At 41.0% G+C, this 18,705-nt stretch overlaps 1 protein-coding gene across 1 annotated transcript; it reads left to right on the top strand.

The window, feature by feature from the left end:
• Positions 1-10,634: 10,634 nt before the first annotated feature.
• Positions 10,635-11,320, top strand: APELA (apelin receptor early endogenous ligand). Its single transcript, XM_086612402.1, has 2 exons — positions 10,635-10,710; positions 11,232-11,320. The coding sequence occupies exons 1-2, from the start codon at positions 10,635-10,637 to the stop codon at positions 11,318-11,320; spliced, it is 165 nt and encodes a 54-aa protein (XP_086468528.1).
• Positions 11,321-18,705: the final 7,385 nt, after the last annotated feature.

The following is an 18,705-nucleotide window of genomic DNA, read 5'->3' as shown; positions in this document are numbered from 1 at the left end:
TATATTAATACATTATTGTCTATACCGCATATATAATTTATTTAGCTAAGTACACAGCATTTAATGTTAGTTGATCGGGATGAAATTAGTACCAATTCAATGCTTGCCTTAAATCAGTTAGCTCAGGAAGGCTGCCCCTGTCACCATGAGAGCATGGCCCTAGGAACAGGTTGTAAAGACATCAGAGGACGTGAGCACATAATCAGGAGCATGGCTATTTCACGATTACACCGCTATGGTTACCTGAGCTAGCTCATCTAAGCCTGGTATGGGTAAATCACTGCAGTGATAACAGAGTCCTGTGAAGAACACCTCTGATGCTCATCCTACAAATTCATTCTTCATTGTGATTTTGAGTCAAAATACCATCCACAAACTGTCTAAGCTACAGTCCACAGGACATCTTCTGTCTGCCAGAACACGCTGTGGAGCTTGTAACCTGTCTTCAGTTGCTCCCAATCTTCAGGCCACAGTACCTTTTTCACATCTCGTGAAAACTACACAATCACAATACAACAGATGGGAAACCAAACGGCTCCTCAGGAAGGACAGCAAAAGCGATATGCTACTGGCACAAAGACAATTCATCCAGTGGTATTCTCCATCCTGACCATTCCTAAAAGTGAAGACAAATAGGAAGAGTCTGCAAGAAATGCCTGGACAGTGGTGGCCCACATCTCTGGTCACCTGCTCTCAAAGCAGCTTAGAAGCAAAGAGGCACTTGACAGTGTCAGGGACAGTGCAGCATACACAAAGAAAGCCCAGTGCCTCCAAGATTCCATCCATGAAGATGCAGACTGGAAGATGTGAACCTCTGTAGTAGTCCCAAACACGAGATAGTGAACCACCAAGACCTCCTCAGGCTTTCAGTGTTAGACATCACTGAAACCTACTGTAGATAAGGAATAAGTCTGTAAGTGCCATTTGTACCCAGAACGTTGTAAAAGCTATAAAAGGGAAACAAAAACACTGCAAATGATTGCATTCACATTGAATGTAAGCTCAAAATTCTTGAAAGGACAACTTTGTGAAGACAATGGTGTGTGATTTTATATTCAGTGGACCTTTGCTACAGTGCCCTTGTAGCACTGGGACAACACAAGATGGGCAAAAGGGGAGAGGCAAAGGGTCACTAAGCCTTTGTGAGATATCACACATAGCAGAAATGGCAGAACTGCTGAACTACTGATGGCTGCCTCCGCCATGTCACTGCCCACCCAACCTCCTTGACAGAAACAGGTCTGGACTCCTGCATCCTATTAATCCCTGTCTGTTGCCAGGACAGCTCCCTGGAGGCTTTTAAAAACAGTTTAACATAAAACTAATGCAGGGGCTAAAGCAGCCCAAGGCAGCTCTGGCAGCCAGGGCACTGCACAGCCACTTCACACACCTACTGTGCTCGGAGGGATATGGACTGGACAGAAGCAGCTTTCTGATTTCCATGCTTAATTTGCTCACTGGAAATGAAAAACTATGTTTTCCTACCGATCATCAGTGCTGCAAGATATACTTGAGCTGTGATATTCATGCTGGGATTTTTCCATCCTGCGCATATTGTGAGGGAAAACTGTTAAGCCAATTTATTATTTTAACTACAAAGGTACTAATCACCTTGTCTCCAAGTATATCCTGTAAGCCCACTGCTAGCTATCCACTACTCACCTTAGTGGCTCAGTAAAAAAAAAAGAAAAGAGAACAAAAAATAAAAGACAAAAAGTAGCTTTAGTGTGCACACATATGCACAGTAACATCCAAATGTGAAGGCCAGTTTTCAAAAGCACACCAAAAGTCAACCCTCAGTGGGATGTACTTCTAGAATTACTTTCAATTTCAACTTCTTTCAACATACAACTCTTCCTGAAAATGTTTAAACAATGCATAGTTGTTTTCCTGAGCATTAGAAACAGCATTTCAATCAAGTTTATTTTTTGTGAGAAAACATGTGTATAATCACAGAAAACAAATGTGATCATTGTCTTATATAATCTATCTCAATTGAGCAACACAACTTAAGTTGTGCAGTATCAGTCCACAAAGCTAAAATAAATTAAAGATTCTTTAATCTTACACAGTTAAGAAATTCGAGGAAATTGCTAATTACTCCTTGACTCTGTATATGTACTTATTTGTATCAGCTGGAAGGACAAAAGCCTAAATTGGTTGACTTAACATCTTTTCTAGGATATATTCATCCCACTATACTCGTACATCTCATTATATCCAATCTGAAATCTAATGCAAGTGGTACTAGCTACAGAAGTACTAGCTACACTCAACTACAGAGTATTCATAGTAGTAACATTGGTCCAAAAATTGTCTCTTGTCTCAGTTTTGAAAAGTTTTGTTCTTGACTTAATTCAATGCATGAAAGCTCACTGAGTGTGTAGAGTTTTGCAAGATCAGGTTATAATTTCGGAATAAATTCTATTACACTGTGTTATTCTGAGCCAGTAACTGAACACTGGTTTCTCACATGAATAAAAAGCAAGTTGTTACTGAACAGAAAATAGGATTTCTCACCCTAGAGGTAAGTATGCTTCCAACAAATAAATATGCTGGTTTATGATTGGGATGCACAACCACATAGAAGCAGTTATTACCTAAACGAAGAATTCTTCAAAAGAATCAAATTTTGCAGATCTGATACATTATCAACTTCACCTCTGTATCAATGATAACATTATCTTTGTGTTTTTAAAGGATTCAAACACTGCAGCTAGGAATAAGTTGAATGGAGCAAGGATTGTATCTCCTTTTGCAAAACAGGCTTTATAAAGTAGCACACATCAAAAGGAAAGTTCCTCAGGGTCTCAGGTAACAGAGATTTTTATGACTATTTTGCAGAAATTTGCAAGCTGACAACATTTACTGGCCTCAAAAACAAACAAACCCACTGCCAAATTCAACTGAGAGTCTCTAAAGCTGTAATGCAACACAACTCATGAACTGCACTGCCTGGTGTTAGGTTAAGTTATGTATGTAACCTAATGTAACCTCTCTTCCACGAAGTACGTATTTTGTCTGAGGGTACGTGGTTTTGGCTGCTGTTTCATTTCCTGGATCCATCTATTTTTGAGCAAGCACAGTATTTATTACAAAACTTGTATAAGCCTGGAGATCTCAGGATCTCCTTCGAGGACCTAACGCAAGGATCCTTGTGGTGAACACTGAGATCAACTCAATTTACTTTGAGCTTTGCTTTGTGCCTTTTATTCAGGCTAGAGATGATTATAATACATTTATATATTGCAGAAGCAAAACCGGTGTAAATTATCATCACTTTTCAAAACTAGCAAAATAAACCCCCAAAATATTGCTTAACTGCTACATAGCTGCCTCTGCTTCTACAGGATATTCTTTCACTGTACCCTCTACCTAATGTCAGGCATTGCAAAAATTTCCACTACATCATCCCTGCTAATTTATTCTTTGGTCTTTCCATTGATAACCCTCTTCCACTAAAAAAAAAAAAAAAAAGACTTGATCTTATTTGGTAAAGCTGTAGGTGTTGTACAGCCAGTAATCACCTTACGGGATTAGAAGGGGGTGCAGGTTACAGTGCTTTGTCTTGCATAGGCTTTTTCCCCTCAAAAATCCATGCAGCTTCAACAGTGGGAGCAGTAGTAGATCATTAGTGTACGAGACCTATGGCAAGCACTGATCAGAGCAGTCATCTAGCAAGCACAGCAGTTAAAGCCCTGACAGCTTCTTCAGAGCCGTCTTTTCAGTGGGGCAGACTTTGTTACCACTGCACAGTAACTTAATTACCCAGAGTATGCAATTAAAAAAAGATGCTGGCACAGACAGGTCTCACAAGTCTACCACATAAATCTTGCCCCTTGGAAAATCTTTTACTAGTTAGAAGTATGCAATATCTATTACTACTATATCTATAAACGGTTGGACTTGATGATCTTCGAGATCTCTTCCAACCTAAACAATTCTATGATTCCATCTAGAATAGCTAATAAAATACCCAAAGCTAGTTATCATGTAAGTGCTGTTATCCCAACTGAGAGTAAGCACTGCAAAACATTTCAACATTTCAATAAACAAAGCTATATAATGTGCAAATAGAAAACATTGTTCTTTCCCACACAGCAGTCAAGGGACAAACAATATATGGATTCCATGAGAAATTCAACATTTTCCTAAATAAAAGCTTTACTGTCTTGCCTTTATTCTTTTCCATGTATTGGTAACTTTTATTTGAACGTAAGCTTGGAATTCCTGCTTTTCAGCTTGTCTGAAGGTTGGAAAAGTGAAAAACCATACATACCTCCTCTGCTTTTCCACCTCTCACCAGCTGTGTCGGCAACAGAGAGGCTGACCTTCCTGATCACCATAGAAAAGGAATAATTCAGATAGATAGGAAAAGTAAAAAAAGGCAGTACCACAGCCTATCCCTTGATCAAGAGCAAGGCAGAACTGTAATCTTTTTGCCAGGAGGCAAAGTTCAAAGGACTATACTAGAAAGGTCCAAACCTCATGGGAAAACTCATACCTAAAGTGCAGATTTCTCCTTGTTGCAAGACAGTGACTGGGCTCATAGAGGGTTAATATTGAGATTAACAGTGACAACTATTTGGAATACTAAACCATCACACTAGACCCCCTTCAAGGGAACTTGAGGTTACTTTTCCAGCAGAGCTCCTTCACAAGACATCATATCCCTAATGATAAACTGCAAGCAATATAGAAAAGAAAAAACGTACTGAAACTGCAAACCAAATTGACCACCCAAATTCAGAAGTATAAATATGCAAAGAGCTGGAGGGTCATTTGAAATTCTCTCTCAAGAATCCAGGCTCTATGGAAATTCACCAAGCACGTCCTAGCACTTCCTGCATTCACATTTTGCGGTGGCTAGTGGCTGCCCAGATCTAAAATGGAAGATCAATTATGTAGAAAATCATGTCCAGGAAATTAAATCTTTCTATGTGAAAAACTTACTGAAATTTGTACAACTACATGAATAGATTGTGATAAAAATTAACACTTCCAAGTGCATGCAAAGCTCTAAAACTTAGAATTTAGGACAAAACTGTATTTGTGTTTCTTTGAATTTCCCCTAGCAAATATAAACAGTAAAACTTATGTTAAACACTGCTGTAAGCACCTCGGCTTCCTAAATGCATATGTTAGAAACTGTAGCAGAAAGGTAACCTTGTTCACCTTATTTACACGATTACTTATGTGAGTTTTCATTATAACATGAAAAATACATTTTTAAAGTACTTTCCCTGCGGAAATCTAAGGCACAAAGGGTCCAGATATGTAAGGCAGTTACATATTTGAATGCTAACTGGCAAATAAAAATTAATTATAGAGCCTTGTGCTGTGCAAGCACTGCATTTTTTTCTTGAACATCACTAATTCAAGACAACATAAATGTCTCTTCAAATTAAGAAAGCTCTGAAATTATGACCAGTGCCAGAGAAGAATCTGACCCTGAACGGGTTGCCTGAAACAGAACATGTGGTTGCTCTGGCAGGGATCACAGGCACTGCTGCTCCAGAGTCCGCCTCTTTGTTTTCCTACAATAAATACATTTCCTAGATGAATCTTTGAATCAAATTTTTATTTTTCAGTAGTTTTCCATCCCTAACAAGTGCAATTTCAAGTCCATGAAAACCTGAAGTAAAAAGGAAAATGCATCCATACAGTTCTGTAAGTAACTGATGAAATCATCATTTGCCTAAGAGGGACTTTATTATTATTCAGGTGTGTGGCTGGTATTACTTTCATTGTATTAAATTAAATCAGCTCTACAGATTGTAGGGTTGCAGGGGTAAGACAGACTGAAGTCTACCAGAGAATGTTTTTTTTTATTATTGTTATTCTAACAATTATAATTACGACTTGCACTGCATTAAGACCCTGGGGATGCTGTCATGGAGGCAGCAAACTTTCTTTCCAGTTTGAAATCAAATAAAATGTACCTTTTAGGTTGTGCATCTCTGCAACGCACATGGAAAACCTCTCCAACGGGGAGGGAGGAAGTCACAATTCTACAAGGTTTAGCCTCGTCTGAGCCGTCCCCCACTTCCTTTCCTTGAGCACATCTGTCTCCAGTGTCAGGTTACTGGTTCGCATTCCTTCTGCCCGCTGACCACCTCCCTCACCGTTTTCTTCGGAGCACTGTCACCCCCCAGGCAGGAAAGGCAGCTGAGCACTAACAGGCAGGGAAGTAGATTTTTTTTTTTTCCCTCCAGAAAAAGCATAAAATGCAAAAGAGGTGGACCAGGTTTTAATTTCTGAGTAGGTTTTCATTTCCATTAAATCTTCTGACAGATTAAAATCATGACAGAAAGCCCATCATTTTCTCATGAAATCACAACTTTTGTGCTAATGAGTTTTGTCTAGAAAAAGTAGTCTTCATGATTATAGTCAATGAAAGAGGTAAACATTATACTTGTCTTCTTACACTGTACCCTGAGCTGGAGAAACAACATCCTTTATATCTGTGGCTGGCACATAGACCCCATAAAACCATGAGATAACAATCCCAGTGAAATTTGTGGTGAAAAAAATACACCACAGATGCTTAAACAACATTTCAAAATTTATCCCTTTGAGCATTTCTTCGCCAACTTTTTCCCCCCAGGCAGCAACTCACATCATTTTTTTGCTTTTTTTCTTTCATTTGTTGCACAGCTCATATATTGTCTTGCCATGTCACAGAAAGGAACCAGGGAGAGCCTACAACTTTCCCTAACTCCATTTGCCATTGAACTTGATTATTTGCTTCACCAAAATCTTTTGAAGTATATGTTTTTATCCCTGATCTCATCTGGTTAGTGAAATAAGTCCTCTGGATGAGCAGGATGGATGAATTTGGGGAACACAAAGTTAAAAAATTCGATTAGAAACTCTGATATTATATCTTATCTGACACTTCTTCTAAGTCAAAATAAACAAGAATTTCCACTGTCACTATTGCTGTGCTGAGTATTCAGTGTTTCTTCTCATAGCATAGTAGACATCCACAATGATCAATGTATTTTTATGGATCTCTAGGAGGGGAATACATATTATTATCCAAGAGGGTATCAGAGATACAGAGATTGAAACCAGTATTGCCATATATAACAATTAATTCCTGTACTTAAGAAGCTTCATTTAGCATTTTATACCAATAGCATTTGAAAGCTGTTCTGAAAGATTAACGATAAACACTAGAGTTTATAGTTATGTGCTGGCCTTCAAAGGAAAGGTAGGATTCAATTTCTGACTAGCAGCCCAATAGGGAATGCTAATGAATCCCTTACTCCTTACTAAGAAGTGCCTAATTATCTTTCTCTCCTGTTGTTATTATTCAACTCTGCTTATTCTGCTTCTTATTACTATGAATTTTACTGCTTCTACCCATTATTTCATCTCTTGTGCTTCCAATCACTTGCTATCATTTAAATTATCGAATGATTTTATATTTTTCTACATGTGACAAAATAATTTGATATTCCCACAGTCACTTTTCCCTTATTTTTCCCAATCTTACTCTTACAAACGGCATAATGATTTCAAATTATTTTTTCCCCAAATAAATAGACTGTAAAGTCACTGTAGTGAAAATGTCATCCAGAACAAGTTATATCTAGTGAAGTGATACAGTATCGAAAATGAGTTATTAAAATGTGTCAAGGAAAAGACGATGTCATGCGTGTTACTCACAGTCAATGTTTGATACCCAGGAAAGGCAGTCCTAAATTTTCCTTGTTATAACTTTTAATGTTGCAACTATTTCCGTGATAACTGTTTTTTTTTCACTTTCTGGAAGTAAACTGATAATTTGACTATTTTGATCCTATCAAGGGAAAGGTGGGGAACAGGGTGTCTGCTAGAAAAATAGCAATGATAGAGGTAAAAAATGCTGAAATCATCATCTCTTTATCACATTCCTTTGAGATTATAAGAGAGAAGGGAAGCTTTTGATTCAAAGAACTAATTCTTCTAGCTCATAAAGCATTATCTACAGACCCCCAGCTTTCCTATGTACTTTACATTCCCTTTCCTCTTAAGCCAATTAAAGGAAAAAAAATCATCAACATAAAAAACACCAGCAAACACTGTGAAAAAAGCAGAACTATTATATTACTACATTTTGACTAATTGTTCTTTGCCTAATTTCAGGTAGTGTTATGCCACATTAAATCAAGTAGCTGAAGGAAAGAATCTTGAAAAGAACTATAAATTCTAGAGTGGGACTGTAGTACATTTTAGAAACATATTCAGTGCTAAGCATCAAATTATTACTGTAGGTTACACGAAAATGACAAGAAATCTGTGATGCATATGCTACAGTGAGGAGGTCTTCATTATTCAAATAAACCTTTGCAAACTTTTGCACAGAGTAACTGTGGAATGAACAGCTCATAGTAAACTAAGGTTAAAAAAAAAGATAAATAGATAAATATTGCACTTAAACATTGTATCTTACTCTATTCCCTTAAAATTTAATGTCTTCTCAGAATGTCTGTAAACTTCATCGCTGGCAAGTGCAAAAGAGGCCTACACTGCCCGAGGGACTGGCAATTGTCTATGCATTCTTTCTGCCCTTTTAGCTATTTACAGATTCCCTATCACTTTGAAGTCTGTACTACTTTTCACCTCAAGGTTATGAGTCTGAACCTTACTTAGCTCACTGCCGAATGAAAGTCATCATTGGCAGGGCTCCATGAACGAGGTGGCCAGCGTGTTCTCCTTCATGGTGAACAAGTGAACGCATCTCTAAAGGTGTTCCTGGTGACGCCAGAGTGAGATTTCAGGATATTGAGGACATAACTCTGATTCTGTCACAAACTTGCTGTGTGACTTAGCCACACCATTTCTTTCCTTCTCCGTCACCCTTCTATTTGAAATGACACCCTCTTTAGGACAATTCAATCACTCGCACCATGAGAACCTGATTTCAGCTGAGCTAGTGTTTCAACATTAAACAGAAGTCTAGTTTAAAGGCCAGAGATTGTACAGAGAAAACATAATGACCACCAAGCTGCACAGATGACAGATGTGCTGTTTATGACAGAACAACATCAGCAGAGTGATCAATCAGCAGAGGATTTCCTTTGTTACAGTTTTGTCTGAGACATCTTCCTCAGCAACCTTGACATCGTTTTAAAAATAACATTCAATAACTATTTCCACCACGTATTCAAGCTGCAAGTTGTCCTTTAATTCATACAGTCATACTTTACCTGGAGAAATCCAGGAATGATAGGCAACTCTATGAGGAGGGACTAGCATGCACTATCGATTTAAACAGGCTTTTAAAGAAAATGGGAAAACCTACAGCAGAAAAAAGTATAGGGGCAATTGAATAATAATAAAAAAAAAAAAAAACAACCAAAAAAACCATGCATTCCACTCTTTAAGGAATTAGGCAAAGAGTAACTTTAGACAACTTTGATAATACTTATTTAATCTATACAGAAATGTACCGTTTCCTGCGTATTTTTCCCAAAAAGGGACAAATTTTCACTTTGCGAATCACTAGGTGCTATTCCATCCCAAGGAATCGACAGGTTGAAAACAAGAAAAGGACCAGTCGTGTTTTAACTGATGCCAGTAGTTCACTGGATTTCAAAATCATCACGGCTGCCAAGGCATTTCGCAGGATTTGTCTGTCTTCTCTTCAGGTTTGCGTATCTGCACGTTTATCGCACCAGCTGATTTCAGCTTACTTTTATTAAAGCGAGCTCTCGCCATCATCTACTACAAACATATGCAATGTACAGGTGGTCTATGCAAACGTGACGCCCTGTGCAGAACTGCTTTCCCCAAAACGGCACTGTTGTAACACCCACACCGGGTAACATTCCTATTCTACCCCACATCGTAAAAAAAAAAAAAATCTCGCAAATTAATTCCAGAATATTCTGACCCTTTAAAAATACTTGACGGCACAAAAGACACCCATTACCCTTAACTGCTACTAGTTTCACTTTGAATAGCCAGAACTTCGCAGCTAGTTTAAAGAGCAGAGAAAGCATTTGAGCTGGAGGAGCGCCGTGCTCGGGGCGGGGGGGAGGCCCTTCCCACCCCTCGCTTTCAGGAGGGATAAAGGTGGGGGGCTGGGGACGCCAGGGACTTCCTGCCACTGCCAGCGCTTTCTGCATGTGGGACCAATATGGGCAATGCAAACTTTAAACAGTTGCAAATGGGGGAGGGAACATCGGGGCTTGTTTTACGTTGTGGGTTGTTGTGGGTTTTTTTTTTTTTTCCTGCCTGGGTTGAATTTAAAGCGAAGTCGGTGCATTGTTCAGGAGACTCCTTGCCCCTAATGCATTGACAGAAGCTGCTGTTTACACGGACTTTTCATTCCTGCGTTGTTTGCTTATGGAAAAAAAGGGGGAGTGACACAAAAAAAAAAAAGGCAAAGAAAAGAAAAGAGGAAAGGGAACAGGGAAGAGGGAGGCAGTGACCGCAGTGCAAAGCAGGAGCCTTACCCCTGCCTGATCATTAACCTCGCTAGAAAACACCGGCGGCGGCTGCCCCCCCAGCTTGTTACTGCCGTGTGAGCCGGAGGGCGCTGCCGGCACCCTATAGCCACGCGGGCCCGTGTTCTGTACGTTTTTTCGCCTGTATACACACACAGACCCAAAGAGCGCGCTTCTACGCTGACCTGCGCAGACATGAGACTCCAACTGCTCCTTTGCATCCTATTTTTTCTGCTGGCGAGCCTCCTCCCTGCCGACGGGCAGAGGCCGGGTAAGCGACGCCTCACCGTGACCGCGTGTGCCCGGGACGGGGGAGGGGAACGGGGCTCGTGCCTGCCGTGGGCACCTCCGGCGCGTTTCTCTAACTGCATCCAACACGCCGTTTCTGCCCTCCGGGATGAGTTCGTAGTTGCCTGGCTTCTGGCTTCCGCTGCCGCGCGTTTTACGAAGGGCTTTTGCAGCCTGGATCTGTGCGCTTCGTCTCCGCTTATAGCGGCAGCGTGAGACGATGCATCGGGTATCTCAAGAGTCTGGCAACTTTGCGGGGGGGGGGGGGGGAAGCTGGAATAAATTAGGACTCAAGGTAAGCAGCTGTTTCAAACCTGCTCCCGGAAAGCACAGCCGGCGCGGAAGGAGCGGCGGAGGGCACCGGTAGCCCCCGGGGAGCGGCGGGGCCGGGGCCGCGCGTTCCCGGGGAGAGCAGGACCGCTCACCCCCGCGCCGCGACCACCGGGGAACATCACCGGCGACCTCCCCTCACGCCCTGCCTCTCTCTTTCTCTCCCTCCCGAAGCCAACCTGGCCCTGCGCAGGAAGCTCCACCGGCACGGCTGCTCTCACCGGCGCTGCATGCCGCTCCACTCCAGGGTGCCCTTCCCCTGAGCCCCGCCGCACCACCGGCCAGGTAATCCGCGCCCGTCGGGTGACAAGGCCGGGGGTGCGAACGCCGCGGCCTCCCTGCAGCGTTTCTCCGCAATAAGCCCGCTTCCTAATTTACAGCTGCCTTTCGGAACAGCTTAAGAGGCATTTGACGAAACAAACCAAACAGCAGGTGTGATTTCACCTGGTCGTCTCCGGTGGTTTGGTTTGAAAACCGAGCGTCGGACGGCGGGACGTGGGGTGGTCGCTTCCTCCGAGCTCCCCGGTGGGCGCCCGGCTTCGCACGGGGCGTGGGTCTCGCTTGCCGCCACCCCCGCGTTACCCTCCCCCGGCCACCGCTCCCCGCAAAACTGCCTTCCATGAGGTCGAGTGGAAAATAAAGGAGTCCGCTAAATAGGGGGGAACGACTCCCCTCCAAACGTTTAAGACTATTGGCAAAGCTCCGGGGCAAACAGGGTAGTGAGTGCGGGAGGCACGGGAGGGGGAGGTGGAGCTGGAGCGGATGCTCCGGGACTTCAGGCACCGACACTTCGTGTTGGACGCGGGGCAGAGTCACCTCGCCCTGCCCGGCAGTAACATGAAGGTAGCGGCGTTTGCCCACTTCAAAGGGGACCGTAATTCTTAATCATTGTCAGCAAGAGACTTTGAGCTCCTTGGATGAAAGGCTATACAAGTGCAAAACATTAATGCTTTATAGCTGATGAGGGCATATACATTCAAATACTAAGTGGCTGCAGAAGCACGCAGGTAGCATATGCAAATAGGGCAGGCATCAAAAGGAAACCGAGGTGCTCTTGCAATTTAAAGATGAATAAAACATGCAGTCAGTAGTTTTGCATCTTCTCAACTCATTATATATGAGAATAAAGTTGTAGCCCCAGGCCCGACAGCATCATAAATAAATGATGGGAGAACCTGCCGTCTGTGGACCCAAGATGTTCCGATTTACTAAGTGCTTAACAGTGAAAAGGAGACCAAAGTCAACCTTTTAACAACCCTACACCAAGAATCTTGTCAATGCATAAACTGCCTGGGTGAAAAGAGCCTACACCACTCCCAAACCAGCCATGCAAGAAGGTAGCATTCTACCCTATAGTGCTTGGCCTGTAAACACCTGGAATGTGCATATGGAATAGTAAACTGGCAACTTTGTGAGGCTGAAAAAAGATTACCATATCTTAAATTTGTTCTTAGATGCCATACTGAGTGGCAGAAATGAGCTTCAAGTATTGAGAGGGACATACCAGAAGGATGCGTTACTACTGAATGCCATGTCTCCTGACTGCTTCCTTTCAACAAGAGACAGATTAAATGAGATTCTCCCATCAGTTTAAGCATGAACCTAAAAAGATAAGCAATCAGATCGATTCACTCTGCATGCAGAGACTGAATGACAGGGAGAGTGGAATTTAGGACCAGAGAATTCTTGAATGACTTCTGAATGGCTTGCTTCAGTTGTTAAGAAAAGTAAATTTAACCCCCCTTTCTCCAGTTCAGCATCCCTAATCTGGAGATTGTGCAGAAAACAACTACGTTTTCTCTAACGTGCCCTGAACCTGTATATAATGCATTTTGCTTGGGACTGCAGCAGCTGCACGATACGTGAGCACTTACACTACACAATATCAAGATAAAGCTATTTTCAGTGTTATCTCCTTTTATGTATAAGGGGAGATGACTTCTTGTAACAAAAGTCAATGACGAAGCAGAACAGTGTACTTATTAATTCATAATATATCTTGTAGACATTTAGCTAAAGATAATTCTGCTTTACAAAGGTGTTTAGAAATCCATAAAACTTTACTGGGGAGTAAGGGGTGACAGGCACCTGAACCAACTCTGATAACTCCAGTCATCATTGTGGGTGCTCAGTGCCTTTATCTTCAGTAGGGTTTACCATCTACCTTTACATTCCCTTCCCGTTTTAGTCCCAACTCAGCAAATATTTACATGCCTGGGTAACTTGACTCAAAGTGAGCAATCTTACTCATCTCAATGGAGTTGTACATATGGATAAAGCTATTTGCAGATGCAAACAGGATGGACCCTTAAGCCTGAATTTCAACAGGTGGTTGGAAACTGGGATGAGCATAGCAGCCTCTCTTTTTTGCAACAACATTTGAAATTATGAGAGCATTGAATTTGATTTTTCATCAGTTACGCAGGCAAAACATGGGACAAAAAAATGGAAGAAAATTTTATATTAGAGGCCTCCTTGCTTTTGGGTTTTTGATTGTTTTGGTTTTTTTCCTTAACCTTTTTAGCTGAAACTTCCAAATTACAAAACATTGCCCCAGATTTCAACCATGTATTTCATAAATAATATATTCTATTTTGTATGAGACATTAGACTATTAAATCTCTCATTAACGGCTATTTCTCTCCTTTTTTCTCCAGCAATTTCATAATGGGCTTTTCAGTGTTTTAAAGGAGCAGCCTCCAAGCTATAGAGAAGTTAGCCAGAAGTCCAGATTGACAACAGCTGACCTGATAGAGCCACCGCAGTCCTGTCTGCCACATCCTGCAAGACCTGGAACAAAGGCCCCTGGCACACACCCTCGGAAGGGGGGAAGAAATGGAGGGTGGTGATGGGAGGACGTACATGAAACTCATCTGGCTGACACGTCCCGTACAAATTCCTTGGCTCTCATAATGACTGGTCAAAGTTACAGACCAAATCAAACATCAGGTACCTGAGATGGATTTCCAGTGGCATTAGGAAGGATCCATCCAAGGGGACTCTTAATGGCCTGTACTGTCCAGACTGAGAGAAATTGGATGTGCGGTTGACTACTCAATTCAGGCTGTGCGTAAGGCAGTATTTAGTGTGAAATAACGTCAGACTCTAGCACAGAACTGTGAAAGTCCATTTTTTGTTTATACTTTTATATATTAATGGTATATACATATATGTTTAAACACCTAACATTACATCTTTATGGAATTAACTTAATAATAACGTAGAACGTATTACTCTAATAGTACCAAAGTCAGCACTACACTAGTGGTCCTGGCTTCATGTATAGTAAGAGTTTACACTGTAAGAAAGCAAAGAGAGTTTTATCCCTCATTCTATAGAGAGTTGAAGCACACAGAGATAAGAGATTAGCCAAGGGTCATGCAAAACTGATAACTCGATCTCCCAAGTCAGGCCTTAAGGTCAAGCCCATTCTCCTGTCTAATGAGCTGTTATTGCAAAGCCTATCATTTGTTTTCTTGAGCTGGGCTACCAAACCAGACAGCTAAAACATACTTGAAAATTCAGTACTATAGAACTATTTGCTTAATAGTAGTTTTCCTAAAATACCCACTAGAGTATTATAAATAGAGCATAAAAATAGACCATTGAAAAGAAACCTTTGTTTGCCAACCCCAGCGTTACATAGTTCTCTGTTCCTGTAATTAAAATGAATGGGATATTTGAAACGGGGCACTACAATGAATGAGAACTTCAAACAGAAAACAGGCTGTTCTTTTTAGCACTGGAGGTCAAGAATACACTGAGCTTTTATTTTATGTTTTGTTTTTAAAAATATACATTTCACATCTTTTTATATCAGCAGAAATTACAAACCTACATAAAAAGGAAAACATGGTAGCCCTTTCATTAACAGAACGAAAACAAACCTGAAAATAAGTAATACCTAGATTTTTAAGTCATTGCACTAGTCTTGAAATGTCAATATTTTTGTAAATTGTATAAAGATGAGCAAAGATCAGCAGTGTCGTGGTTTAAATCCAATATTAGAATTTTTTCGTGCAACACAGTTTCTGGTAAGAGAAAGAACAGCAATCAAGAAAACTGAATAGCTGAAACTTTCTAATCAGTGTCTATATGTAGCCTCTCATCTCTAAGAACTTGAAACCTTAATCAGATTAATACTGGCAGAGCTCAACAGGAGTTTCAAATTTCTCTGAAGAAGAAAAAAAAAAATTAACATTATACCCTATTCTGGAGTTTTGGAAAATAATCATTAAAAGATGGTCAATCTTGTCTACTCCAACAAAGAGCCCTGCAGGTAAACCTTATTTTCTAATTATTTATTGAACTTAGCTTTCATATGTATCCATGGCTATCTCTGTATAGAAGTACAGGTAAAAAGTATGGGAAAGTAAGAAAGGTGAAGAGTAACTATTTAACAGTTATGCCTTATAAATGAATATATGGATTTAGTGTGGCACTGGATATTTTATAGAACCATAATTATTCAATTAACTTTGATCAAATAATAAGAAAAACATAATGTATCAGAGAGCTATATATGCATGTTCCTTTACAGATGTAAAAATAGATGAAACAAGAAGTACCAAAGTGTTCTAGGAAGCCTGCTGTCAGTCTTCAAAATTATTGTAAATGTCTGTTCTTTGTAGACATGCTGATACCATATTATCCTTGAAAAGACATTGACTGTGATCTTTGAGAGATATGTTTATAAACTCGCTGGTTGATTGTATATTTTGTAAAAAGATAGTATGCACTTCAAATAACAACATCTGGTTTTAAATATACACTTTGAAAATTTATATTCTTCAGCTGTCAAAGGCAATACATTTAAAGAAAACAGAATTTGTCTCGCTTGTGGATTCACAGGGGATCAGTGTGTAAAACTTTCTTAATGTCTGACACAAATAAATAGTAGTTATTCATGTAAACATTTTCCTCACGTTTTCTATTTTTCTATAATGATGAAATTTTGATAAAAGCCATATAAAAATAACTTAGTGTAAAATTACTGGTTGTGTATGTGCGTGTACTGATGTGATTACATCTAGTGTAATCACAGATGAACATGACATCATGACACCTTTGTAGGATCACAGCAGAACCCAGTCTATGCATTGCTTTCGAGCCTAGAACAAGCAAGATTTTAAATTATCTCAGAATGAATGACAGGTCATGAAATCTCAATGTTCTCACAAATTAAAGAAAACATTCTTTTCTTATTTCGGGACAATACAAGGAGATCAGAAGTAGTCCAAAGTGTAGCAAAAGCCAAAACATGTGGTAACTTCTCCCATTAGAGGTTGTATGCTATAAATTCCTAAGTGCTCGATGTCATGCACAGTAGAATTGAAGCTACTACAGCACAACACCACATTGATGTTTAACTTCAGTGGGAACTGGGCTTCGAGGGACCCCTTGTTTTCAGCTGAGCTGGACTTGCCTTTGACTTTGTTGAAATTACCCGATTTTGTTTGATTTGCGCAAGATAAGCTTCACTTGGTAAAAACCATTTTGCATGACAACAACGTGATTACATATATAAACATGAAACATTTGGACACAGTGCTACAACAGCTGAACTGAGATAACTCTGCATGTGTGAGCATACATTTAGGGGATGTTTGTACAAGCACAAATTGCTGTGTATTGAAAGGCAGAATTAACATTTGCATACACGCAATCTAACAAAGGACTCCATCCCAAGATGAGATTCAGACCTCAGACTCTGAAGGCCAAAGTGCAAGTTTCTGAAACTTAGAACTAACTCCTTATAGACAGTTATGTGGGATCATTTTACATTTTACTTGAAAGTCAGTTATATTAAGTCTTTAAAATTATGTTGGCTATTTTGGAACGATATACAAAATGATGTAACAGCGGGTCAACAGGAAATAGAGGTAAATACAAGGCTGCGGTGAGAAACAGCAGACTAGCGTGTTCCCAAAGGATAATAAACAATTCACCTCTTCCCCTTCCAGTATGGAAAAAAGGAAATTATAGAAGAATAAAGACTGGAAATATTTCCCATACAACACATACATACACTATAAATATCTCAGTATCTGTACATATGAAGCCAAATTTTGCTAAGGGTCACGTAAGATTTATATCAAGGTCCATCAGAAGAAGCATTTGTATGGTAAATAACTTCCAAATGGTTAACTATCATCATGCAAGTACGATTAGCATACTGATCTCTCACTACTGTCCTGGCCTTTATCTTTCTTCCCCGTGATCAAGCTGCAAACTACTTGTGCAAAGTGGGAAACACTCCAACAGAACAAAAAGCACAACCTACGTCTTTAGTTAGCAGTAATGCCTAAAAGCCTAACTCCAATACTAATTCCAATACTGAGGATGGTTTTTCATGTCTCTTGAGATACCTCGAGGTTAGAGTGCTGTCTACCCAAGTGCCTTTGGTCCTTGATATTACTTACTTTTTTAGATTAAGAACGGCCTTCAGTGGGGCAAGCCTGCTTAACTGCATGTTTATGTAGAACCTTAAAGCATGAAAATGCTGTTAAAATTTTTTGCAATCAATGACTTCCAGGGTGAGGTGAAATACCGAAGTCTTTATATAGAATAACATTTGGAGGACTGAAACACTTATTCTCCCAACCCTGAAAAAACATACACATCATTTTCCTACAGAAACAAAAAGGTATTAGAGTGCAAACTGAATAATAACAAAAATAAAATAAAAAACAAAATACTTTTTTCCTAATGTACAGTTAGTTGCAACACATTAGGAAACATTCCTTCTAGTTCATTATCTTCTTGCTGCCCTGGTTGCCATCAACTAGATCTTACCAAGTTAAGATCTCAGACCTGCAAATATTTATGCATTTCAGCAGCTGTAGTTACACAAAGAGCACATAATTCCTTCAGCTGTTCGGATTCACACCTCTTCACCCACGTGCACATTTGCTGCACCGTGCCCGAGAAGGGCTGCGTCAGTGCTTGGCGAAGCACCGCTTTGCAGCTGAGCACGTGCAAACCATTGCGTTCACAAGGCCTATAGGGCTTTTTTTACTGAAACTTGTCCGTGATGCTGTATGGCTTAGTGGGTGCGCAGCACGCTATGGATTTACTTTGGACGGTGAAGGCCCAGCCTGGGATCAGGCGCTGTTGCTGCAGGCTGCAGGGGCCGTTAGAGGCTGCGCTGTTGGTGACGGACCAAGAGCTGCTCCAAAGGTGACCTGACAGCATTGGCCACCCCAACACCCCGCACCAAACCTTACGCTGGCAGAAGGTGAGGTTAAGACAAGCGAGATGGGACACAATCAGAAAAAACAGGACTCGGCACCCGACGTCCAAGCCGCAGCGTGTCAGATGCAGTGAAGCGACAGCTGAGCTCTCTCCCTTGCACAACAGCAGCCCTTCTGCGTCGCATGTGAGCCGCCGGCTTGCACGTCGCATCTCCCCAGCCAGCTCCACCGCCAACCGCCAAGATCAGTCACGGGAAGGGCCACGCAGCACCAGGAAGCACCAGCAGGACCTTCTCCCAGTCGGGGGAACCGCGCTGGGGCAGCTGCCAGCAACAGGCAGATCCCCACCGCTGCGCCTGCCTACAACCCCAGCGTGCCACATCACCCTGCCCTGCGGTGATGTCACACCGAGCCTGTCATGCCACAGCGCTGGTGGAAATGAGGGCCAGGGAAGC

Source organism: Tauraco erythrolophus, chromosome 5 (assembly GCF_009769465.1).
Source record: "Tauraco erythrolophus isolate bTauEry1 chromosome 5, bTauEry1.pri, whole genome shotgun sequence".
Classification (NCBI taxonomy): Eukaryota; Metazoa; Chordata; class Aves; order Musophagiformes; family Musophagidae; genus Tauraco; species Tauraco erythrolophus.
Note: the sequence above shows the minus strand (reverse complement) of the source record. Positions and strands in the feature narration are given on the sequence as shown.